This window comes from Squalius cephalus, assembly GCF_949319135.1.
Source record: "Squalius cephalus genome assembly, chromosome: 17".
NCBI lineage: Eukaryota > Metazoa > Chordata > Actinopteri > Cypriniformes > Leuciscidae > Squalius > Squalius cephalus.
This window is the reverse complement of record NC_137138.1, coordinates 5,265,561-5,288,947: the sequence shown is the minus strand read 5'-3', so window position 1 is coordinate 5,288,947 and position 23,387 is coordinate 5,265,561. Positions and strand designations below refer to the sequence as shown.

The 23,387-nt window shown below is 35.9% G+C and overlaps 1 protein-coding gene across 1 annotated transcript in view; it reads left to right on the top strand.

Moving 5' to 3' along the window:
- atp8b1 (ATPase phospholipid transporting 8B1) overlaps positions 1-23,387 on the top strand; it is a 41,032-nt gene that overhangs the window by 3,097 nt on the left and 14,548 nt on the right. The window contains exons 2-13 of the mRNA XM_079898585.1: positions 11,683-11,864; positions 11,959-12,056; positions 14,964-15,077; positions 16,116-16,214; positions 16,325-16,386; positions 16,512-16,584; positions 17,308-17,378; positions 18,533-18,615; positions 18,965-19,123; positions 19,205-19,293; positions 20,280-20,470; positions 20,563-20,771. Coding sequence (XP_079754711.1) covers positions 11,696-11,864; positions 11,959-12,056; positions 14,964-15,077; positions 16,116-16,214; positions 16,325-16,386; positions 16,512-16,584; positions 17,308-17,378; positions 18,533-18,615; positions 18,965-19,123; positions 19,205-19,293; positions 20,280-20,470; positions 20,563-20,771 — 1,417 coding nt within the window. The 5' untranslated portion in view covers positions 11,683-11,695. The remainder of the gene's footprint in view (positions 1-11,682; positions 11,865-11,958; positions 12,057-14,963; positions 15,078-16,115; positions 16,215-16,324; positions 16,387-16,511; positions 16,585-17,307; positions 17,379-18,532; positions 18,616-18,964; positions 19,124-19,204; positions 19,294-20,279; positions 20,471-20,562; positions 20,772-23,387) is intronic.

The following is a 23,387-nucleotide window of genomic DNA, read 5'->3' as shown; positions in this document are numbered from 1 at the left end:
ATTTTGAGAGAGACTCGATTACGTCATTCGCGGTGCTTCGTGAGAGTGGGCGGATCTTTTGGCGTGTTGCTTGTTTTGACTCTCTGATTGGTGGAATTTTCTGTACAGCATCATGGGTAATGTAGTTTTTCCACAGTTAAACATGATTGAAGTGCCTTGGGACGCGCAGCTTTGTATGATGCATTGATGTATTTTTCACTGAAACAGGAAGCTGAGGCGGGACATATTGAATGGCTCCTCCCCCTTTTCAAATAGCCAATTGCGTTTAGTTTACCTCACAGACCATGGAAGCGAATCCGAGCGCTGATGATACGTCGGATTCAATAGTAGAGGAGTGAATAAATCCTAGCCATTTCATTCTTAACCAACGTACAGTTGGAAAACAGAATAAAACTTGGGCGTTTGAGAAACCAAACACACATCTCCAACCCATATTGCTCCGTGACGTGTCAACGGCGGTCGTTTTGGTCAGGTGGTGTTTATAGCATAGGGGCGGAGCTTTATATTATAGAGAGCATTTGATTGGACAGAACATGTGATGAGAAGCTAAAGTCCACAGTGATAAAATAAAAATCTGTGATCCATTTTAGAGGAAGTTTTGAATGCTCATCTCCTAAAGGTGAATTTTGTCATTGTTTTGGAACATACCAGCTTATTCATAACCTTAAGGCAAACATATTCATGACTAAAAGCTAAAAAACTGACATTTTTTTAAATAATGCTGTCTGACGGCTTCAGCAGAAGCAAATACGTACTCACTGTACGGCTGTCTTTAAAGGTATATAGGTTATCGTTCAAAATCAGTTTCGTTATGGAGAGGTTGAATGGAGTTTTTACTTGCGTAACCCGACTGTTGAACTCTATAGATGCAGACCAGTGCAGCGCTAAATGACATAATCAGGTGGGATTCTTGAATCCTGTGTAGTTCATTTGTAGGTTAAATGCATCACTGAAACCACTTCACACAGAGTTTAGTTAGTTGTGACTCAAACATCAAGTGCATGGTTAATGCATGGGGCATCTGTCCCGGAAGACCCCCGTCCTCACACACCTCCACCGTCTCCGGTTTCTGCTCTCGTCTTTCTCTAATGGAGGATACTGTTACCCATAGTGCTCTAGCAGGTATGAGAGGCCAAACACATGTAGTGGAGTGTAACACGACTCAATTGTGATACGTGGGAAAAGTTAACCTCACCTCACCTCTGTAAAATGTTGCTAAACAATGTGCTTTAGTGGAAGAAGAGGAAAGATTTCTGTTACTGTATATTTTTACAGTAAGCATGGAATCAAAATTTACCAGTTTACTTTCTGCATGCAGGATTGTATTGTTATTGCAAAGAGAAGAAAAAAAAGGTTGTAGTGGTAATTTTCCAGTCAATTTCTGATTTATAACACTGTAAAATATGTCCACCTGTTTAGGGTAAGTTAAAGGGATAGTTCACTTTGAAATTAAATGTTGGTATGTTTTAGCTTACCTCAAGGGCATCCAAGATGTAGGTGTCTTTGTTTCCGCAGTAGTTTCAATTTTGATATTTTTAGTTCAAACCGTTCTTGTCTGTCAGTCCTATAATGCAGGTCTATGGTCACTGTCTCAAAGAGCATGCACAGAGAAGTCCAAATTAAACAATTCCCCATCGTAAGTACACATTGATGGCCTAAGACACGAAACGAGCGGTTTGTGTGAGAAAACGAACAGTATTTATATCGTTTTTACCTCTTATACACAACCACATCCAAGTGATCTGAGGGCGCGCGCGCATCCTGGTGTGTGACGTGTGCGCGCGTTCTGGCTTAGTCTGCGCAAGCGCCGGAAAGTGTATAAGAGGTAAACGATATAAATACTGTTCGTTTTCTCACACAAACCGCTCGTTTCATGTCTTAGGCCATCAATGTGTACTTACGATGAGGAATTGTTTAATTTGGACTTCTCTGTGCATGCTCTTTTAGATAGTGACCATAGACCTGCATTAAATGACTGACAGACAAGAACGGTTTGACCTAAAAATATCAAAATTGAAACTACTGCGGAAACAAAGACACCTACATTTTGGATGCCCTTGAGGTAAAACATAAAAACATACCAAAATTTAATTTCAAAGTGAACTATCCCTTTAAGTTTAGTTGCTGCCTTAAAATTTTAAGTGTAATCAAATTGGCTGTGCAAGTCAACTTAAAATTCTATAAAAAAGTTAACAAAGTTGAATCTCATAGAACTTACCAAAAAATGTTTATTGCTGTAATTATTTTTGATTAGTAATGTAAAAACATGAGTTGCCATGACTAATTATTGTTCTCTTTCTCCTGTTTTACTAAATAGTTTTTCCTGAGGGCACCTGATATCTAATTTAGTGACCAAATGATATGGATTTTTAAATGTTTTATACTAATGTCACAATAATGTAAAAAATGACTATTGCAAATAGTTATCACAACTTAAAATTCAATATTAAAATAATGTGTTGTTTCAACTTAAAAAGCAAGTATTCATGCTGCCTTAATTTTAAGTTTATAGTTTACGAGATAACTCAACTTTATTTGAGTTATCTCAACAAAAAACGTTAAATTTTAAGTTAACCGCAGCAGTAATGTTTTTTTTTACAGTGAAACAAGGTGAACGATAGTTTAGTAGATATTTATTTTGCATGCTTTTTCACTCAGAAATGTTTTAACATGGTACATTATATTGCCGTTGGTGAATGTCTCAGAACTGACACAAGGAAGAGCTAATACTTCACTTGTGAATTGACTAAAATTGCAACGTTGCAGTGATCTGACGATGTTAGCGATGTCAGAGTGTAAATAATAATAGTCATATCTACTAATCTGTCAGCAAAGACCATTTAATATAGACATTAGGATTATTATATTATGTTATGGCCTATAAAACATCAAAGCCTCTAAAAACCTCAGGTCTTAATTAAGTGAAATCAGCCATCAAAATGTTGCAACGTTCAGTAAAACGTATGAATAACTGTGGCTTATAAACAGTGAATCCCTGATGATATATGCTTCCAATATCTATTCTTTGACGGTTTGTATTTCTGCTCGCCATATTTATGTCACTGCTTTTCTAAGCACACTTTTTTTTCTTTTCTTCAAATTGAACACTTTTGTCAAAGCATTTCAGCGCACGGTTATTTAAAGAACGACGTCTTAATCTTAATCAAATGAAGCCCCACGTTTTCCCCGTTAACAGTCACTCATCGGTATAAATTCAGTTTAGTGCATAATAAGGGTTAATATTTGTCTAAGAAAGTAGCAGAGAGTTGTAAACATGCCAAGGGCTCGCATTTATTCAAGACGTTTCCATTGGATCTTCTAGTGAAAGGGCTGATGGGTATTCTGACAGGATGATGCACTTAAAAAAAAATAAAGTTTTATAAGATGCATTGGTGCATGAACCACAAAGATTGTGAGGAGGTCTTGTTGGTTGTGTGTTGGACGTTGTCAGGGTGAATTTTAAGCTTTATGAAAGAAATCTTACTAATCAGATCTCATTAACAGTTCCATTACTTCTTCCAGATTAAATGAAGTCTAATGTGCTCACATTTGCCAAATATTTGTATTTTAATGCACTTCACGGCGCATTGAGGTTTTTGATGGGTTTTGAGAGTCTTACTCTTGTTGCTGTTCAGGTTGTGCTAGTAAAATCTTCTCTCCCTCCAACACAACACAAGCAAATCGCTCGCCAGAAGTGGAAGGATTTGAATTTCCTGACTTGTAAAGCAAATGAGTGAGAATTTGCAAAACTGATTTGCACAAGGCATCTTGGGAAAGTTTCCCTGAGTCACTCTTCTTAGAACCATGTAGTGTGTTAAATGCTCTTTTGAACGCGTAAAAAATAAACAGTTATTTACACATTCATTATCACTTAAATCTATTTAATAACATGCAATCTATAAAACTAAGATCTTTGCTTGGCGAATATTGTGCTATTGTGAATATTATTGCGTTTATCTGCATGTTTTTTGTTTTTTCTGTGTTTCCTATTGTAGCTTCTGCCTTTAAAGTGGTTTGATGCAAGAAATATGTTCTTACATCTACTAGCAGGTTGGCAAAGAAACTGTTGTGATGCTTGAAGCTTACAGTCATTAAACCTAAATTTTGTCATAAGTTTGTAAAATCATTGTTGGTCACATTAAATTACAAACTATGAACTATGAACTCAGTAGATAGCTATATGAATGACCTAGTTGGATTGAAAAATAAAAGAGAAAACCAAGATCTCTTAACATTTAAGCATTTTTGCTGCCTTTTTTAATAACTCCGCCTATATTATACAGGGCTTTTTGAGTTTTTTTGAGGTGTAAGGTGTCTTGGCACTCTATTTTTCACTTATAATTTGGAAGATCTACTGGCCTGAGCACAAGTTAACAAAAGGAAGCTTATTCAGGGGTCTTAAAAGGCCATTACCCTGAAAGTTTGATTTGATTTGACACTAAATTTCAATATTTCAGCTGGGCTCCTATGCTGAAATCATTCTGGAGGTCCTAAAGAAGCTCGGTAACGGTATTATTTAATATGTGCACTACCCAACTGGACTATTCAGTGTGCCTATTTATGTCCCTTTCAGGCAAGTGGTTTCGGTGGCCACCTTTTCTATTATCTACTTGAATACAGAACAGAATCTCCAAAACGTTTATCAATATTACATTTAAAAAACATATTTTAAAATCCCCGGTAAAATCTGCTAACATTATGTTTCCATCCACATATTTTGATGTGAAACTTAGAACTTTGCACAAAAAATGATGGAAAATTTGCATGTCAATTTACATATTCCCATAATCGAACGTTGTTTAAATTAAAGATTGATTAATCGTTAACCATAACCTCTTAAATCCGAAGCTGGGGCGCTTCGTGAAACATTAGTAAACCATAGTAGATCACATCTTTATTTCAGAGCAGCTGGTTTCCAATGAGTCCAAAACACAAAATAAGACAATACGTATAGATCATGGAGTGACATTGACATGCGATCATGACGCAGTGTTTTTCAATGTCATTTGAAAGTTCAACCAGTAGAAACTGGGTCTCGGGTGTTGGTAGTGGGTAGAGACCAGTCGGACACTGTTTTACAGCTGGAACATGCTTGGATTGGTTTGATCGCTCAGATTGACAGGTCTTGATTTATATAGTGATATATTGTCTGGCTTTCGAGAACAACCTTAGACGAGTCTAGTTCCGGCGGAAGAGTGACCTCTGACCTGACACATGACGTATTGACGAACGGGGAAGCGCAGAGGAAATAGCAAAACAAAACACCGGTCACGAATTAGAAGTCTAAAATGAGAATTTTTAAAGAGAAATGTCAGAGGATTTCGATATAACCTCGAGTTTGAGTTTGTTGCCCAGCTCTATTTGTTTGAACCGTGTGAGAGACCTCTCACCTGAGCTTATGCTACTCTTACGTCATGTGTCGGGTCAGAGGTCACTCTTCTGCCGGAACTAGACTCGCGTACGGCCGTTACTGGAAGTGATTATAGTTTATATAGTTATAAATATGGATATTTTTCTTACACAAAAGCATGGCTTTGTCCAGAAGGCCTTTAATAACCCCTGGAGTCGGATGAATCACTTTTATGATGGATGGATGCGCTTTTTTGGGCTTCAAAAACTTTAAACTCTATTCACTCCCATTATAAAGCTTGGAAGAGCCTGGAAATGTTTTAATATAACTCTGATTGTGTTCGGCTGAAAGAAGACAGTCACACACACCTTTAGGGTGGCTTGAGGGCGAGTACATTATATATATTATTTTCATTTTTTGGTTGAACTATCTCTAAAGATTATTAGGTTATGTATGTTAAAATTACACATGTAATTTCCATCTTCAGTAATGCCAGCATCTCAGGTCGATGTTTGATAAGATATGGAAATTTTATATGCAATTAAAATAAATAAATCTTAAATTTAGGCATACGTTTTTCCCGTCGGTCCTGACGGCAGTGAGATGTTTGCAGAAGCGAGTTCTTCTCTCCTCTCAGGTTGCACAACAGCAGGTGAACGTGATCTCAAAGGGATCCCTTTGTGTTGTCCTTCCCCTTATTTCCCCAGCCCATCCCCCCCGTGTGAAAGGGTTACCATAGCACGGCCCCGGGCGAGACTTTCAAAACCGTTTTTCCGAGACCAGAAGCACCTGGTCGCTCATGTTCACGTCACTGCACACCTACAGAAGGGCTTTGTGGGCGTGGATGGTGGTTTTGCCTCTTCAATGGGAATCTTTGTTCTCGTCATCATAGAATTGTGAGTATGTGATGACGTGGCGTCAGTCGTGTCGGAGATCAGGATAGTCGTTCAGTGTCATTCACAGAACAGGGAAGACTTCTCTATGGAAATAAGGCTTCAGGGACTTTTTTTTTTTGCATTTTTTTCAAATGCAAAACCCCCAAAAAACAAACAAACTCATAGATGTAACTGATGGATGGTTTCCATTCTTAAAACATATGTTAAAAGCCAAAGGTCTCTTATTAAAACATTCCAGAGCTTCTTGAAACGTCGACATGCATTGAGAACTGACTTGTGATATAAACTGAACATTTAGTTTAACAACACTTAAATCTTTAACATCAGCTGTTGTTAACAGCAAAAAAAAAATACATTTTGGAAAAGAAATTATGCAAAGTTGCTTGTTTGAATGGCAGAAAAACACACTGATGATATAAATAGCCAGACAGACAGACGGCCGAAGGGCTTGAGTGTGTGTAAGTGGATGATATCTCACTCACCTAACGTGTTGTTCAGGTAATGTCACGCTGAAGGTATGTTGTTTGCATACTGCAGCTTTTAAGTTATTGTTGGTGAATAGTTTTAAAGGTTATACACGTCAACTTTAAATGTGACCCTGGATCACAAAACCAGTCATAAGTCGCACGGGTATATTTGTGGCAATAGCCAACAATACATTGTATGGGTCAAAATTATCCATTTTTCTTTTATGCTAAAAATCATTCGTTTATTAAGTATCATGATCATGATCCATGAAGATATTTTGTAAATTTCCTACCATAAGTATATAAAACATTTATTTTTGTGAGTGAATGCAGTGAATCGTGAACATAAATGCACAACTTTAAAGGAGATTTTCTCAATGTTTAGATTTTTTTTGCACCCTCAGATTCCAGATTTTCAATAGTTATATCTCGACCAAATATTGTCATATCCTAACAAACCATACATCAGTGGAAAGCTTATTTATTCAGTTTTCAGATGATGTTTATATCTCAATTTAAAAAACTTGACCCATGTGACTGGTTTTGTGGTGCAGGGTCACATATATATGAACAAAAGTCTGAGCCCAAGTTTTAGTTTAACTCTTTCCCTGCCAGTGTTTATTTTTTTAAATGTCTCCAGCTAGCACCAGAATTTTTTATCATTTCCACAAAACTTTCATGTCCCCCAGAATATTTTGTTGTATGAATATCTGATACGATATATAAGAGCTGCATGATTAATCGTTAAAAAATTACAATCTGGATTCAAACACCCACGTGATCTTATTCCTAAAAAAACAACGATTCGTCTATATCTAGTGTTTTCAGACCTGTGGATCGTTTGCTTTGTTCTTGAAATGGACTTAATTTTTTTCAATGTTGCATTTTCTTCTTGGTTCTGTTCACTTTCACAAGGGAACATTTCATAGCTTATATGAATGTAGCCGTCATTCCCGCTCTGGGACATGGATTGCCGGAAAATTCTGTCAATGCCGGGGAAAGTCAAAACAGATTTTTTCATTACAAAGTATGTTTTCAGCAAAACAGTTTGAGTAAAAAGTGATCACCTACATACATATAGGTGAACAAAATCCATTGTTTTGTTCATTTCTTGTTTTAGATTAGATTATTTTCGATTCCATCCATCCATCCATCCATCCATCCATCCATCCATCCATCCATCCATCCATCCATCCATCCATCCATCCATCCATCCATCCATCCATCCATCCATCCATCCATCCATCCATCCATCCATCCATCCATCCATCCATCCATCCATCCATCCATCCATCCATCCATCCATCCATCCATCCATCCATCCATCCATCCATCCATCCATCCATCACGTGTATTTAATATAACATCAGGATCATTTTAATATCCATATAGCATCTCCAGAACCCTAAACGGCCACAAATATAGTTACTGAACAGTGTTTTGTTGAATCTGAGAACCTTTATTTTGAGGAATGAACCATTTAGAGGAATAAAGCCTTCAGAGCTCACCATGTGGAAGCCAATGTAATTATTTGGTCTGTTAAAGAAAACCTTAATGAAATTCTCTGATTCGTCCGGTTGAACCTCGGAGGGTTTGTTTCTCACAGACCTCAGGTTTTCATAGCTAAAAATGTCACGTTGCGTCACATACGCAAAGTTGTGGATAAACATGGGTGTGTGTTTTGCATGATGTGTTTCTTTCTCTTTCCGGGTGTGTGCTCTGTTACGCTCTTTACACAAGTTTGCGGGAGCATCCTGGTGGATTGTGTGTTTATTTCAGCATTGGTAATCATGCCAGTGCTTGATCGTTTCAGTACTGTGACTTTATCTCAGACTTTAAGATTATTTATCTAGGGTTACATTCAACAAACATCCTTAAGGACACAGTTTCTTGCCACTTCATATGATGCTAAACCAAGAAAGGCATTGGTCTTTGTTGTTGGTAAATGTGTTAAGTCATCTTCAGTCGTCACTCATTCATGTGATGGACAGTTAATAAATATTTAAAGAGGGATTCTTCTCTGATGTTGAATTTTTCCTAATTAATCTCTTATTAAACATTGACCTTAGATGCCTGGCATCGTTGAAGATACTTTAGAGATGCTTGAGCGCTCAGCTGGATGGAGAACACCACAGTTTTTCATAAGACCAGAGGATCATCCTGTAATTTGTGGCGTCATTTGCATCTGAGAAATGAAACTCATCATCCATTAAAGTCAACATGAAATCAGAATTGACCCTCTGACTATTTACTGTCGACTCTTTACTTTCTTTAACCATGTTCCTGGTGTTAATGTGAATTATTCATCAATGTATTATATTACAAAAACATGTCTTGTTCACAATCTTTTATCAAAATGCAGCAACTTTCCTTTTTATCTGACATAACCAATATTTCTATTGATGCAGCCGCAGTAAAGCCTTATTCGGACGGGACTAAACAATGTTTGAGTTTCAGTTCTTATCAATCGACAGCTGTGATTTCATGTACATATCTGACGAACATATCTGTGTTTATTAAAGAGGTGGGAGTGTGTATTTTCTAGATAGGCGTCTGCTGTGCTTCATCACATCACATCACGTCATCACATATGACGTACATGTTTTTTAATTAATTTCTTATTGATATAGCTGTAAGTCATTATTAAAACCATATTTAAATAAACTTCACATGAATAGCTGTTTATAATAAACCAACATAAGTGAGCAGAGATGTCTAGACAAGTATCTGATATTAAAATGGCTCTAAAGATTGATATTAAAATTTGGCTCTATTTATTAATTTTACAATAATTGTTTTTTCGCCGGATACTGTCTATATTGAAATGAAAGCATGCGGAAGATTGGTGCACAAACGATAGCTCGGGTGGGTCAGAAAACACACGAGGAGAAGCATTAGTGTAATACAGTATCAGCAATCACAGACATGCGCATTCGGACAGGATTAGATTTCTCAGAGAGAAACTCTGTTGAGTTTGCCGAAAAACAGTATAGGCGATTTGCCCTGAAATAGTTTGCTGAGGTTGTGTGAGGAAAAAACACAGACAAGGCAGATTCGGACAGGATTGAAATCACAAAGTAGGCCTGTGAAACATGAATTTCTCTAATTGTCCTCCATGAAATCTAGTCCTGTCCGAATAGGGCTTTTGAGAAACCACCCAATTAATTCCCTTTTGCCCAACAATATATTTTGTTCTTTTTCTAGAAAGCTCAAATGCATCACATTATGAATGTAAAATGAGTTGTGAACGTTGTTGACCTGGCATTTGTTCCATAAAAGTCGTTCTGTGTTTTAATATTGCATATTTATAGGCATTCCTGGAGCTCTAACAGTAGAGCATGAAACTGGCAACACAAACGTCATGCTTTTGATTTCCAGAGAATACATAATAAAATACTAATAAAATATGTCTTGAAAATATGTAAAAATGTGAACGTAGCACAGTAACACAAGTCAGAATTAGTGACATTATTTTTTTATGTAAATTATAAAAGAATTATAGTAATTTAACTTTTATATAAACATATTTTTTATCTACCTTTTTACTTATTTATTTATTTATTTATTTTACTGGAAAAATGTCTGAACCACGTTATAGAGCCATGACATATTTTCTGAAAATGTTTAAAATTTAATTATTATTAATAATAATAATCAATGATATTATTCAAATCTACAGTTTCAAAGTTTTTTTTAAAACATATTTGCTTAGGAGCTTTGTATATTACATTTTTCCATATGAAAATGACTGACATCATCTGACCCGAAACTAAACAAACACTGTGTGATTTACTGTCCATGGAGAGAGTCTGTATGGATGTGGTTTCCGGTGTTTTGTGACTGCTGGTGTAGAATGATGGACAGAGAGTATGTGTGGTGTGTGTGTGTGTGTGTGTGTGTGTGGAGGGAGGGTGGAGTCGTGTGTAACATCATCTGTGTTTGTTTATTTGACTGGATGGTTTTTATATTGTAGATGAAACGTACTGATATCATCAGAATATTTTGTTCTCCAGTAGCACGCCGTGTCTTGTAAAGCGGCGCCTTGTTTCAAAGGTCAACTCTGTTTTGTACTCGTTTTTTGTGTACTTCATTTCATAAGTTGTTCACCTGAGCAGTTAAATTGTCTACTGATCTTCAGAGAAATCCATCACTAACTCTTTCCATCATATTGAGATCCAAGGTATTCATACACGAATATTACAAAATGTGCATTTGTTGATGCTCAAGAAGACGACGCACAATATTAAGAATCAATCATACAGTATGTAAACTTCTGAACTGGGTCTTTTGTGTAAAGTCAGTTATTATTTTGTCTTGTGGTCTATATGTAAATCTCTGTTATGCAGAAATATTCACTTCTAATTGTAATGAAATTGTATTAGATTCAAATAAGATCCATTAATATCCATAAAAAAAGGAATAAAAAATCCTTTAATGGATCTTATTTGAATCTAATACAATTTCATTACAATTCGAAGTGAATATTTCTGAATTAGCAAAAATGGCTTCTGAATTCAATTAAAAACCTTTGAATCATTAATTAAATCAAGTCTTACCAATAGTTGGTAAGTAACTTCTAATTTGCATTCAAAAAAATTCTTACTTACTTTTATCTATTTTTATTCACATATGTGTGGACATCACGTTTATAATTAACAACCAATGAACTTTAGTCTTAATTTTTTTAATGGATTTTGCAGGAACACATTTTTATTTTATTTTAAATAACCTTGTTTATGAATATGATGATTCAGAACTAACGACAGTACTGAATAGTTACCATAAATGCATTTATGTATTATGCAAGAATAAATTCACACTGTTGTAGATTTAGTGTTACTACTGTGTGTAGTGAAAAATCTGTATGTTCTTCTGCAAGCCAAATCATTATTTTAACATGTTGCAGCACGACACGCAGATCTGTGGATTATTGATGTATTATTATAATGTGATATTTGTGTGTGTGCAGTGTGACTCTCAGGATGAGTGCTCGACCGCGGGCAGGTTCCCAGGGTTCCCTGGAGGAGCCGGATGATGAGGTGATGCCCTACAGTGACGACGAGACGGACGAAGAGTTGCAGTCAGAAGATGACCTGGATCGGGCTGAAGACCAGCTACCAGAACCAGAACCCAGACCCGCTCCCGTTCCTGGTGAGATGAAGAGCGATCTGCATGCTGGAAAACTCTCCTGTCAGAGCTTGTTTTGTGTTCTGATTTAGTTTCGTTGTTCTCTTTCTCCTCTCAGAGGCCGGTTGGACCATCCGAGCGAATGACAGGGAATACTGCAAGAGACCCGAGTTTCAGAAGAAGGTCTTTCTGTGCATCAAGAAAAGCAGATACTCGGTAAGTGAAACCTTTAGTGGATCGCCTGTATGTACACTAGTGTTTAATAGATTGGAATAATTACGATTTTTTTTAAAATGTTTTTAAAGGGGTGGTATAATGCCCTTTTCACAAGATGTAAAATAAGTCTCTGATGTCCCCAGAGTGTGTATGTGAAGTTTTAGCTCAAAATACCCCACAGATATTTTTTTAGCATGTTCAAATTGTCACTTTTTGAGGGTGAGCAAAAACACACCTTTTATGTGTCTGTCCCTTTAAATGCAAATGAGCTGCTGCTCCCGGCACAGGGGGCGGAGCTTCAACAGCTTGCACTCACACAGACATGCACTGAAAATTTCAGAACAGAGTCAGACAATGATGGAGAGACAACATGTAGAAGCAACAGGACATTTCTGAATGATTAGTTGATGAATTTATGTAGCTGATGTGGAGTTATCTTCTAGTCATTGATTAGCATATTCTGTCTTGATAATCTATAAATCGTGTTCAGGGGGCGGGGTTTATGTAAATTTTAGGGTTGGTGACGTCACTAACCCGGGAGGAATGTCGTGTCTCTACCAGCCGTTTGTTGTAGTCCTTAAAAAGCGATTTCTTTAAAAGCAAATATCTCCCTTTGCTTTGAACTTTGAGCGTCGTAACTTTGCAGATGTTGGTTATGCTCAAACAGCAACATTACACACTAACTAAAGTTAGAAAAGTGAAATCATAATCAACCACCCCTCTAAGAAGTTTCTTCTGCTCACCAAGGTTGCATTTGTTTAATCTAAAATACAGTAAAAAGAGTAAAATTGTGAAATATTATTACAATTTTAAATAGCTGTTTTCTATGTGAATATATATTAAACTGTAATTTATTCCTGTGATCAAATCTGTATTTTCAGCATCATTACTCCAGTCTTCAGTGTCACATGATCCTTCAGAAATCACTCTAATATGATGATTTTGCTGCTAAATAAACATTTTATATTATTATGCTTAAATTTTGTGGAAACCGTTTTGTACTGTTAATGATGCTGAAAATTCAGCTTTGATCACAGGAATAAAGTACATTTTAAGATATATTAAAATAGAAAACAGCTATTTTACAGATTTGTTGTAGTTTTGATTAATAAAGTAGCCTTGGTCCCTAAAAGCCTTTGAAAGACACTAAACTCTAGAGATTGTCCTGTAAATAAATACTGTAAGTGTCTTCAGATTAAAGCATCTGATAATGATTTCCCACAGCTTACTAACACTAAACCGTGTAGACCACAAACTGTTTTGAGCGGGCAGATGTTTTCATCTTAAACTGCAGAACCTTTAAAGTCAATCCATACTTTTACCATGAACATTATTTTGATATTTGTTTCCTCTAATACAAACTGTACAGACTTTGTATGACGTAGTCAAACCAGCCTGTTGAATTTCAAAAGAAGATTAATGTTTAGACTTCTGGGAAGGAAGAGTCTGTTTTTCTTTTGTCAAATGCTTAATTTGTTTAACGGATAAATCATGAATCACTTGTTAATTCATCTGAAAAACAACAGTGACAACATCACATAGTTTAGCTTCAAAGGTTATATTTCCTCTTGATTGATTATATTCATAGTTCATAGTTGTACTCATAGTGACATTGCAAAATGGTTAAAAAAAAAAAAAAGATATTATTATAAGTATTACACAATACTCTGAGACCTTTTTTCTTCTGTTGCATTTTCAGTTCATCTAACGCCTCCAGGAAACATCCAGAAAAATAAAAGTGACACGTCATGTATTTAGGTCATCATGTTGTTATCTGTAATGGTGTGTTAAACAACCCTAAAACCTTCCGGATGGGGTTTGGCCTTTATTACGGCCTAAACTGAGAGATTTTATGCTCATTTTCTTACAGAATTTACTTGTTAAACTTGTAAGTTGTTGCTTGTTTAGGTTCTGTGGTATGACGATGATCTTAGACTGGAAAAACGAGTCCTTTTGGTGTCGAATGTCCGGAGATTTGCTGTGTGTCGTGAGAGATGAGCAGCAGTGACTGGCTTTGTCTTGAGGTTGAAATGTTACCCTGCGAGAGCATCCACAGTCAGATTTTGATGTGTTTTGATTTACATGTATGGAAAACAGTTGGGTTCGGTCAACGCTTGAATGTTGAGTGACAGGAACTAAAGTAGAGAAAGGGTGAAGAATTGCAGAGTGCAGAGACACTTTGAATCAGACTTTAATCTGTAACAGTTCTATTAAACATTACCCAGATCTAATCTTTTTTTTTTTATTATTTAGGGTTTTAAATGTTTGTTTTTTTACTATTTCAGCCTCATATTTCAGAAATCTCATGAAAGTGCGCATTATTTCACAACTTACAAACTTCAAACTTATTAAAGAGCCTTGGGTTAAATTAGAGGGCATTTTCCTTTATGAAGTCGGCGTCGTGAAAGGGAAGTTGCAATCATCTTTTCTTCCCTATTGTAACGTATATCCGAGTGAAGCGGCTTCTCAAACAAGATCAAATGTAGGGCGGGGCTTGATTTTGTCTATAGGGAGTTGATTGGATGGTTGTGGGTTGCTATTGGTGGATCTTATGTGATTGACAGGTTGCCCCGCCCTCGCGTCTGTAAACGTCCTCAGAGGAAGATATTTTGATTCAAGATTACGAGGCACATGATGTGCGCGGATAAATTGTTTATAATAAATACTGCAATATTCCTCTGTTTGGATTTCATGGTGAATTTAAAGTTTTCTAGGAAATTCAGATATTTTATCCTACATTCTGCAGGTAATGTTTTTTATAAAGTGATTTTACTCCTTCATCTGAGGTGAAGTGTCTCAATGGTGATAGTTCACCAATCAATCCTTGTGGGGTGAGAACCTGCAAATTTTAAGGCATACATTTGTATACCAGTTTCTTGAATTTCTTTTCATTCTTTTCTTTTCAAGGACAATGCAATCAAGACCTACAAATACAACTTCTTAACCTTCCTGCCGCTGAACATGTACGAGCAGTTTAAGAGGGCGGCCAACCTCTACTTCTTGTGTCTGCTGATCCTGCAGGTATGGACCGTCAAAACCTCACATTTATCACAAAATAATCTCCGACAGGGTGATCAGGCCTTGAATCATCCTAACTGCATTTATGTAAGGGATATAATGTACATGCAGCCGGTTGTTATGACAGAATAAACCCTGCCGGTGATCAGGAGGACCAACTGGATGTGCAAATCTCCAGCTTGCACATAGAATAAACAGAAAGATATTGCTGGCTGGTGTGGACGCTACTATAGTTATCGATATAGCTATCGCTCTTGCCGTGAATGAACCTTATTGCATGATAGTTGCCACTTAAAGGGATGGTTCGGAGCCTGATGGCTAATGCTACGGCTAACCCGCACGTCGAGGTCACTTCCGTGATTTGGGAAAAGCCTGTAAAAGTCCTGGCAGAAAGCGATGCATAAGGATGTAGTGTGACGACGCCCAGTTCCAGGAATGCACTAATATTTTGTTGGTAGTACCAGTTTATAACAATTATTAGTTAACACTAAGTTGTCAACACTTCGGAAAAAAATAAATACAAAACGATAGATATACTGGCTTTCTGCCAGGACTTTTACGGGCTTTTCCTAAATCACTGAAGTGACGTCGACGTCCGGGTTAGCGGTAGCATTAGCCATCAGGCAAGTGTTATTTAAATAAACTCCTGATGTACTTACAAACTTTCCAATGCCTCGTTTTATTAGTACAGAACCTATTTGTACTCCTGTAGAAGTTTGGTACCATTCTGGGCATTATTAGTGCGGTAATTTACGAGATACAACCTTGGATCCATTAGCGCCTGCACTAAGCCATCCGGCTGATATCTCTAAATAAGCTCTAACTTTAATAATGTTCGACCAAGGGGAAAAGGCTTCTGGGGGGGTGTTTGGCTCGAGGTCATGGTGCAAAGGACTCTATATATCAGACACACACATGCATGTACACATATGCAGATGTACATGACATATATATCATCTCAAACACACATATATGTGATATATATATATATATATATGAACTTAGGATATGAACTTCAACTGGTGTGTTTTAATGTGTCAGATCATTCCTCAAATCTCCACGCTGCCGTGGTACACCACCCTGGTGCCGTTAGTGCTGGTGTTGGGCATCACCGCCATCAAAGACCTGGTGGACGACCTGGTGAGTCCCTGCACGTGTTTACTGATGCAGCGCTTTGGGTGAAAGGTAGCCGTTTATTGACGGGTCGTGGTTATGGTTTCTGTCATTTGATATGTTTCTCTGGTTGAAAGGCGCGACACAGGATGGACAAAGAAATCAACAATAGAAGGTGTGACGTGCTGCTCAATGGCAGGTAACACACAACTTTAATCTGCAGTACATGACATTAGTGTTGATGTTTGTCAGTGAATAGTTTAAATAAACAGCATTTTTGGCATTAATGCTCGGATTCAAAGATTCTAAATTCTGATTTGTCAGATTTGAAGAGACCAGATGGATGCATCTACAAGTTGGTGACATAGTCAGACTAAAGAAAAACGATTTTATCCCGGTAAGTTATTTTTTAAATCTTTTTGCCTTCCCGTTGAAAGATCCCCCGTTTTTGTTTTTAGTTTAGTTTAGTTTAGTTTAGTTTAGTTTAGTTATTTTAGTTTGGTTTATTTTATTTTATTTTATTTTTTATTCTATTATTTTCTATTGTTTTTTCCCACAATCTTAGAGATTCTCATCTGTTGCAGCTCATAAAAAAAAAAAAATTATGCATTGAAAAAAAAAATGTATACATAAATTTAAAATAAGTTTAATTAACCTTTTTATCAAAGACACTTGTAGGTTTGGTGCATGCCATATTATATAGAAATTATGTCTTGAATGAAATATGTACTTATAAATAAAATAAAACTATATAATTTAAAATATTTAACTGATTTTTTACAATATTTATAAAAACTTTTTAATTTTAATTCAAATCTAGTATTATAATATTACTGAAATATCCACTGAAAGAAACCCCATATTAGTCTATATTGTAAGAAGGCCCTGCTCGAGTTGTTTGTTCCAGGGCTTTTCCTGTTTTTATTGATTTAATTATTAATTATTTATTGTCATTACACATACCTTGAGTATTCATTTGCTTTCATGTCATGTTAATGCTTGCATTTCCTTCATTTTACTTTTTTTTTCAGTTTCTTTATTCCTCCAGTCTCTTCATTTATTCATCTGAGGTCATTTTTATGTTCATTTCTCATTTTCATTTTGTTTCGACCTCATATAGGCCGATATTCTGTTGTTGTCCAGTTCAAACCCCAACAGTCTGTGTTACGTAGAGACGGCGGAGCTTGACGGGTAAGAGACCACATCAAACACCCAACACAACCGTACAGTGATTGTTAGATCAGTTTATTGGATCTATAAATCACGCTACTTTAAACGTCACAATGTTTGTTCACATGATAGTCATAATTGAATTGTTCTGGCCATAACCATACATGCATACATTTCTATGACTTTAGTTTTGTTTTATTACATCAGTCCAATGAATGTTTGAACAGTCATTTATGTGTTTGGACATTGAGTCATGAAGTAAATTGTGTAATGGATATGGTACTGATCTGTTCAGTCGAAATACACATTCAAAAGACTCATTATTCAGTTTCTGGGTTTGTCTATCTGTGTACATTTTCATAAATAATTTATATAATTAACAATATAATCTTTTATTTTTTATTTTAATTTAAATCGTTTAATTGTAAGAGTATTATAATATTAGTGAAATATGCACTGCAAGAAACTTGAACTATATCACATTAGTCTGTATTTTAAGAAGCGCCTGCTAGAAATATTTATGTTCCTGGGGTTTTTACTGTTTTTATGGATTTAATTATTGAACTGTCATTACACATACATTTGTTATTTTTTCACACACTTTTAGGCAGCATTTCTAACTTTTTAAAATATTCCTTATTTTTATTTCTATTTGCATTTTTGTTTATTTATTTATCGAGTGTATTCATAGCTTTATTTATAATATTTATTTATTTTATTTATAGAAGTGTATTAATGTATTATTTTTTTATTTATAGAGAGGGCATTTGTAGTTTATTAATTATTTTTACTTATAGAGATGGATTTCATAGTTTTATTTATTAATTTTATATTTATAATATATTTACAGTAACTTATATTTATAGAGTGCATTTAAAGTGTATTTATTTATTAATCTTATTTGTTGAGAGCATAGAGTAATGTTTTTATATTTATAGGGGGCATTTTCTTGATTGATTATTATTAAATTAAACATATCTTCATGCATGTTTATTCTTGTTTTTCCTCCATTTTACATTTTCATTTGGTCTTTCACATCCACAGAATCATAATTGAGACCCTGGGTTTGTCTGTCTGTGTACTCTTTCATTGTTTCATAAAGGAGGACGGGATGTTGTCAGATGGCTCATATTAGTGTAGTTAATGGTTGTTTGGTCTTGGTTTTGTTTGTCCAGAGAGACGAATCTGAAGTTTAAGATGGGTCTCAAGGTCACAGATGAACAACTTCAGAAGGAGGATCAGATGGCTCAGTTTAATGGTACGTACTGCATGAGAATGACTGCTTTCACTAATAATATGAGATTCAGAGACTGAAGAACAGATGATTTGTGTAGAAGTAGTTGCATGATTGTGCGCTCATGCGTTCATATGCATAAACACGTGTTGGTCTTAAACCCTGTCCTAAACTGGTGTGGCTCGCACATTTCCAGCATTTTTCTCTCCTGGCCGAAAACAAAATGCACTAAGCAACAGAATGAGTGGAATAGGATTTTGAACCAACCAGATTTAGCAACCAAGCAACTGACAGTGTTATTGTTTACATATAACTATCCTGAGAATGGACAGTAGATATGAAAGAATGATTTCTTGTTCTGCGTTTCTCTCAGCGTTGATTAAGTGCGAGGAGCCCAACAACCGTCTGGATAAGTTTTTGGGAACGATGATCTGGAACGGTGAGAGTTACTCGCTCGACCTCGACAACATGCTGCTCAGAGGATGCAAGATCCGCAACACAGAAGTGACCCACGGGCTGGTCATATTCGCAGGTCAGAGGTCAACACGCTGACCAACACACACGGTTCAGTGGTGTGTTGCTGTTTTTATAAAAGCTTTGTTTCTTTCTTCAGGTAATGACACTAAAATCATGAGGAACGGCGGGAAGACCAGGTTCAAACGCACCACAATAGACAAACTCATGAACTACATGGTCTACACGGTGAGACTTCATATTCATCTCAACTCTACCATTTCACTTCTTCAGTTCAGTCACATTTACATTTTCTTTGTTTTTTACTCACCTTAAAACATTTTCCTTATGAATTTGATTGACAATATTGACATTTTACTTATTCATAGAGTGTTTTTCGTAGTTCTATTTATAGACTATATATATTAATTTTTTTTTAGAAAGTGTATTTTTAGAGGTTTATTTATTTATTGGGAGTGCATTTGTAAAGTTTATTTATTATTTTTATTTATTAAGAGTGCTTTTATAATGGTTTATTTATAGAGAGTGCATTCATAATTGTATTTATTAATTTTATTTTAATGTTTTATTTATATAAATTTTTTTTTTTTTTTAGAGCACATTTAAGTTTTATTTATTAATCTTATTTGTAGAGAGTGAAAGCATATTTATTTTATTGATTATTTTACTTAGAATGTGTATATATAGAAGTTTGTTTATTTATAGAGTGCATGCATAGTTGTATTTATTTATTTTATTCATTCTTTTTATTTATAGCGTGCATTCAGTTTTATTTATTTTATCTATATATTTTTAATTGAGTTTTTTTTATTTATTTGTTTTTGTAAAACTTTTATTTATAGATTGCATTTCTAGATTTTATATATTTGTATTTATAGTTAATACATTCATGAAGTTTTATTTATTTTATTTGTTATTTTATTCATAAAGAGTGCATTCTTTTATTTTTTATTTTTTATTTTATTTATAGTATTATTTATTTATTTTATCTATTATATTTTTATTGAGGTTATTTATTCGTTTATATGTTTTACTTTTATTTATAGACTGAATTTCCAGAGTTTTTATTTATTTTTTAATCTTAAAGAGAGAGACTACATTTATAAAGTTTTGTTCATTTGTTTTTATTTATAAGAGAGCACATTTATAGAGAAGCATTTGCAATAAATCCGTTATCATTAATATTTCCATCGCTCTCTCTTTCTCACTGGCAGATCTTTGGGTTGCTGGTTTTGCTGTGTGCGGGTCTGGCCATCGGACACACGTACTGGTACGAGAGCATCGGCTCTAAGGCCTGGTATCTTAAAGACGGCCTGGACCATTCTTCATCTTACCGAGGGTTCCTCAGTTTCTGGGGCTACATCATCATCCTCAACACCATGGTGCCCATCTCTCTTTACGTGAGGTACGATATCAGCGCACAACACCAGTCTCTGAGCACACAGACTGCTATTCATCAGATAACTCATTCGCTTCTCTTCCCTCCTTGTCCTTCAGCGTGGAGGTGATCCGACTGGGTCAGAGTAAGTTCATTAACTGGGATCTGCAGATGTATTACGCTGAAAAGGACACTCCAGCCAAAGCCAGAACCACCACCCTGAACGAGCAGCTGGGTCAGATCGAGTACATCTTCTCCGATAAAACCGGCACGCTCACTCAGAATATCATGGCCTTCAAGAAGTGCACCGTTTCAGGACGCACTTACGGTGAGGGCTTCGGCAAACTGCTAACCTTGTGTAAAGAGACCGTTGGAGCTTTTAGAGAGCAGATAGGAACATAAGTCCTGAAATGCTTCCTGGGGAAGTTAAACGGATCAAGCTTACTGTATCGTGTGTGATGCGCAAATCTCCAAAGCTTCTAAGTGATCAAACTTTGCTGAAAACATGCCTTCTGTCGTCTGATGGACAGTTTAGACTTTTTTAGCAAGTCATTTTAGTATAATTGTAAAGACGTCCAGCTTCAGCTCATGGTTCATGTGTCTTTTTGCTTGTGAAATCTGTACTGATTTTTTATAAAGTAAACTTATGAATAACTTTGACATTGTTAGTAATATTTCAAGACATGAACACTTACTAGACTGAAGCAACTTAGGTTTACTTGAGTATCCATACATCATTTTTTAATTAAAAATCATGTTCAAATGTCAGTCTCTCAAATAAGATCATCAGGCTTTTGAGGAAGGTTTATTTCTCCATCTCTCAATCATCACTGTATTGCATTGCATTATGTGTTTTAAAACGACAGAACTTTGATCATAAACTAAGCATTTAAAAATCATCTTAGACGTATTTTTGGCAGAAATACAATAACGACTGATATTTATATGCAATTTATGTAAGTATACTGTTATAAAGATCTCATTTACGGATGCACCGATCCACATTTTTTCACTTCCGATCCGATCCCGATACCTGAATTTGGATATCGGCCGATACCGATACTATTCCGATACCAGAGCTGTGTTTGCTTTAATATTATTATTATCATTATTGTTTATTTTATATGACAGGAAATCCTGTTAATAGGAAAAATCCCATTCTGAAAACAAATGCAACTGTAAGGGTTTCAAATTGATTGTCATGTCAATATTTATTACATTTCCAAAATGTCAAATACTTGAGTCTTGAAATATAAGAAAAGTGCAAGTGTAAACATCTTACACGCACACACTATCTAAGGGTGATCCTCGCTCTGATGCGGTAACTCTCTCTCGATGAATGCTCGATCAACATCAGCATCTTGCAAACAGACAAGCGGATTTTGCCTCAGACGCGCGTGAATTTTGCTTCAAACTTTTACTTTTTACACGCGTCAATTTTTCTCTGGACGCGCGAATGGATTCAAAATATTCAATCGTCCGGTAGACGTGGTAGACGCGAATTTGACGCGCTATTCGCGTTTGGCGTGAACGCACAGTAACGTGGTGCTTTTTTAAATCTTTGATTGCGTTCGTTGTGTTGTACGACGCGAGGGAGCTTCAAAGAGCTCTGAATTACGGCTTTGCAAACATTGCATTTTACTGTCTTGCTCTGCGGTGTTTACAGTGTGAAGTATTTCCACACAGCGGACGTTGTTGGCTAGCCGCAAACTGCGGAATGGATTTCCTGAGCGGGAGCGTGTCTCATAACTCTGTGTCTCATTGAGCCGCGCCTCCGTTCAGGAAATCCATTCCGCAGTTTGCAGCCAGCTAGCAGACTAGCCGGCGGGAATCACTTTTGGAGTCATTTCAGCAGACAACGTTAAAGCGCAGACATGACTCGTGGATATCGGATATCTCCGCAGGTTGGATCGGGAAAATCCGATACGTGAATTACGCTGGTATCGGTCCCGATACCGATACTGGATCGGATCGGCCCCATCCCTAATCTCATTAATTTACATTACAAGCTAAACTTTTTGACCATATAAAAATTGGCATGAAGTTTTATTGGTCAAACCATTAGATGTGTGTAAAGAGCTGATACACATGTTTAAGTGTTAAAAATGTAATGGGCCGAGTGTGAAAGGCTGCCCGATCACATATAATCTTCATGCTTGATACAGCCCTGATCTCTGTCCTCCTGTGATTCCAGAGACGTGTGTAAATGTGCGTGTCTCTTGTTGTGCTTTTGTCCCGCGTGTGTGTGTGTGTGTGTGTGTGTGTGAGGTGATACGGTGTGTGACTCTACGCCAGGGTTATTCAATTAGTTTCATTCGAGGGCCGCATTATCAAATCGAAAAGTTGAGGTGGGCCGGTGGGTTGGTTTGGGGGTTTAGCTTATTTATTGAAACATAACAGTTTCAATAAATAAGTTAAATTAACCCTAAAGTGTGGTATTTACTTGGAAATGTGGTACCCAGTATGCAAATATATAAAACCATAATAAATAAAAACTTGATAATTTACAGCTGTGTACAACTATTTTCCTTGGAACAAATAAATTATTTATACAAACTTATAGCTGTTGGTGAGAAATAATAATTATTTTATTTATAATTGTTATGCTTAAATGAAAATATTCTGACAGTGAGACTTGTTAACCACAGGCTACTCGCTCCCACTGTATAAAAAATGCCTAAACACAAGTTAAAAACTATACGCACCTTTACAAAGAAACTGACATAATTTCATAACAAGCATTAATTATATATTCCTCTACCCACCTAATAAAACTAATGCAATATAAATCACTATATTTACTATTAAACTATATAATATTATAGTATATATATATTTACTATATTTATTTATTACTACATAGTATTCAATATAAATATTGCACATTTCTGCCAAATTACTACAGTACATTCATGGTAAATGTTTGTAAGGTTGATTAAGGGAT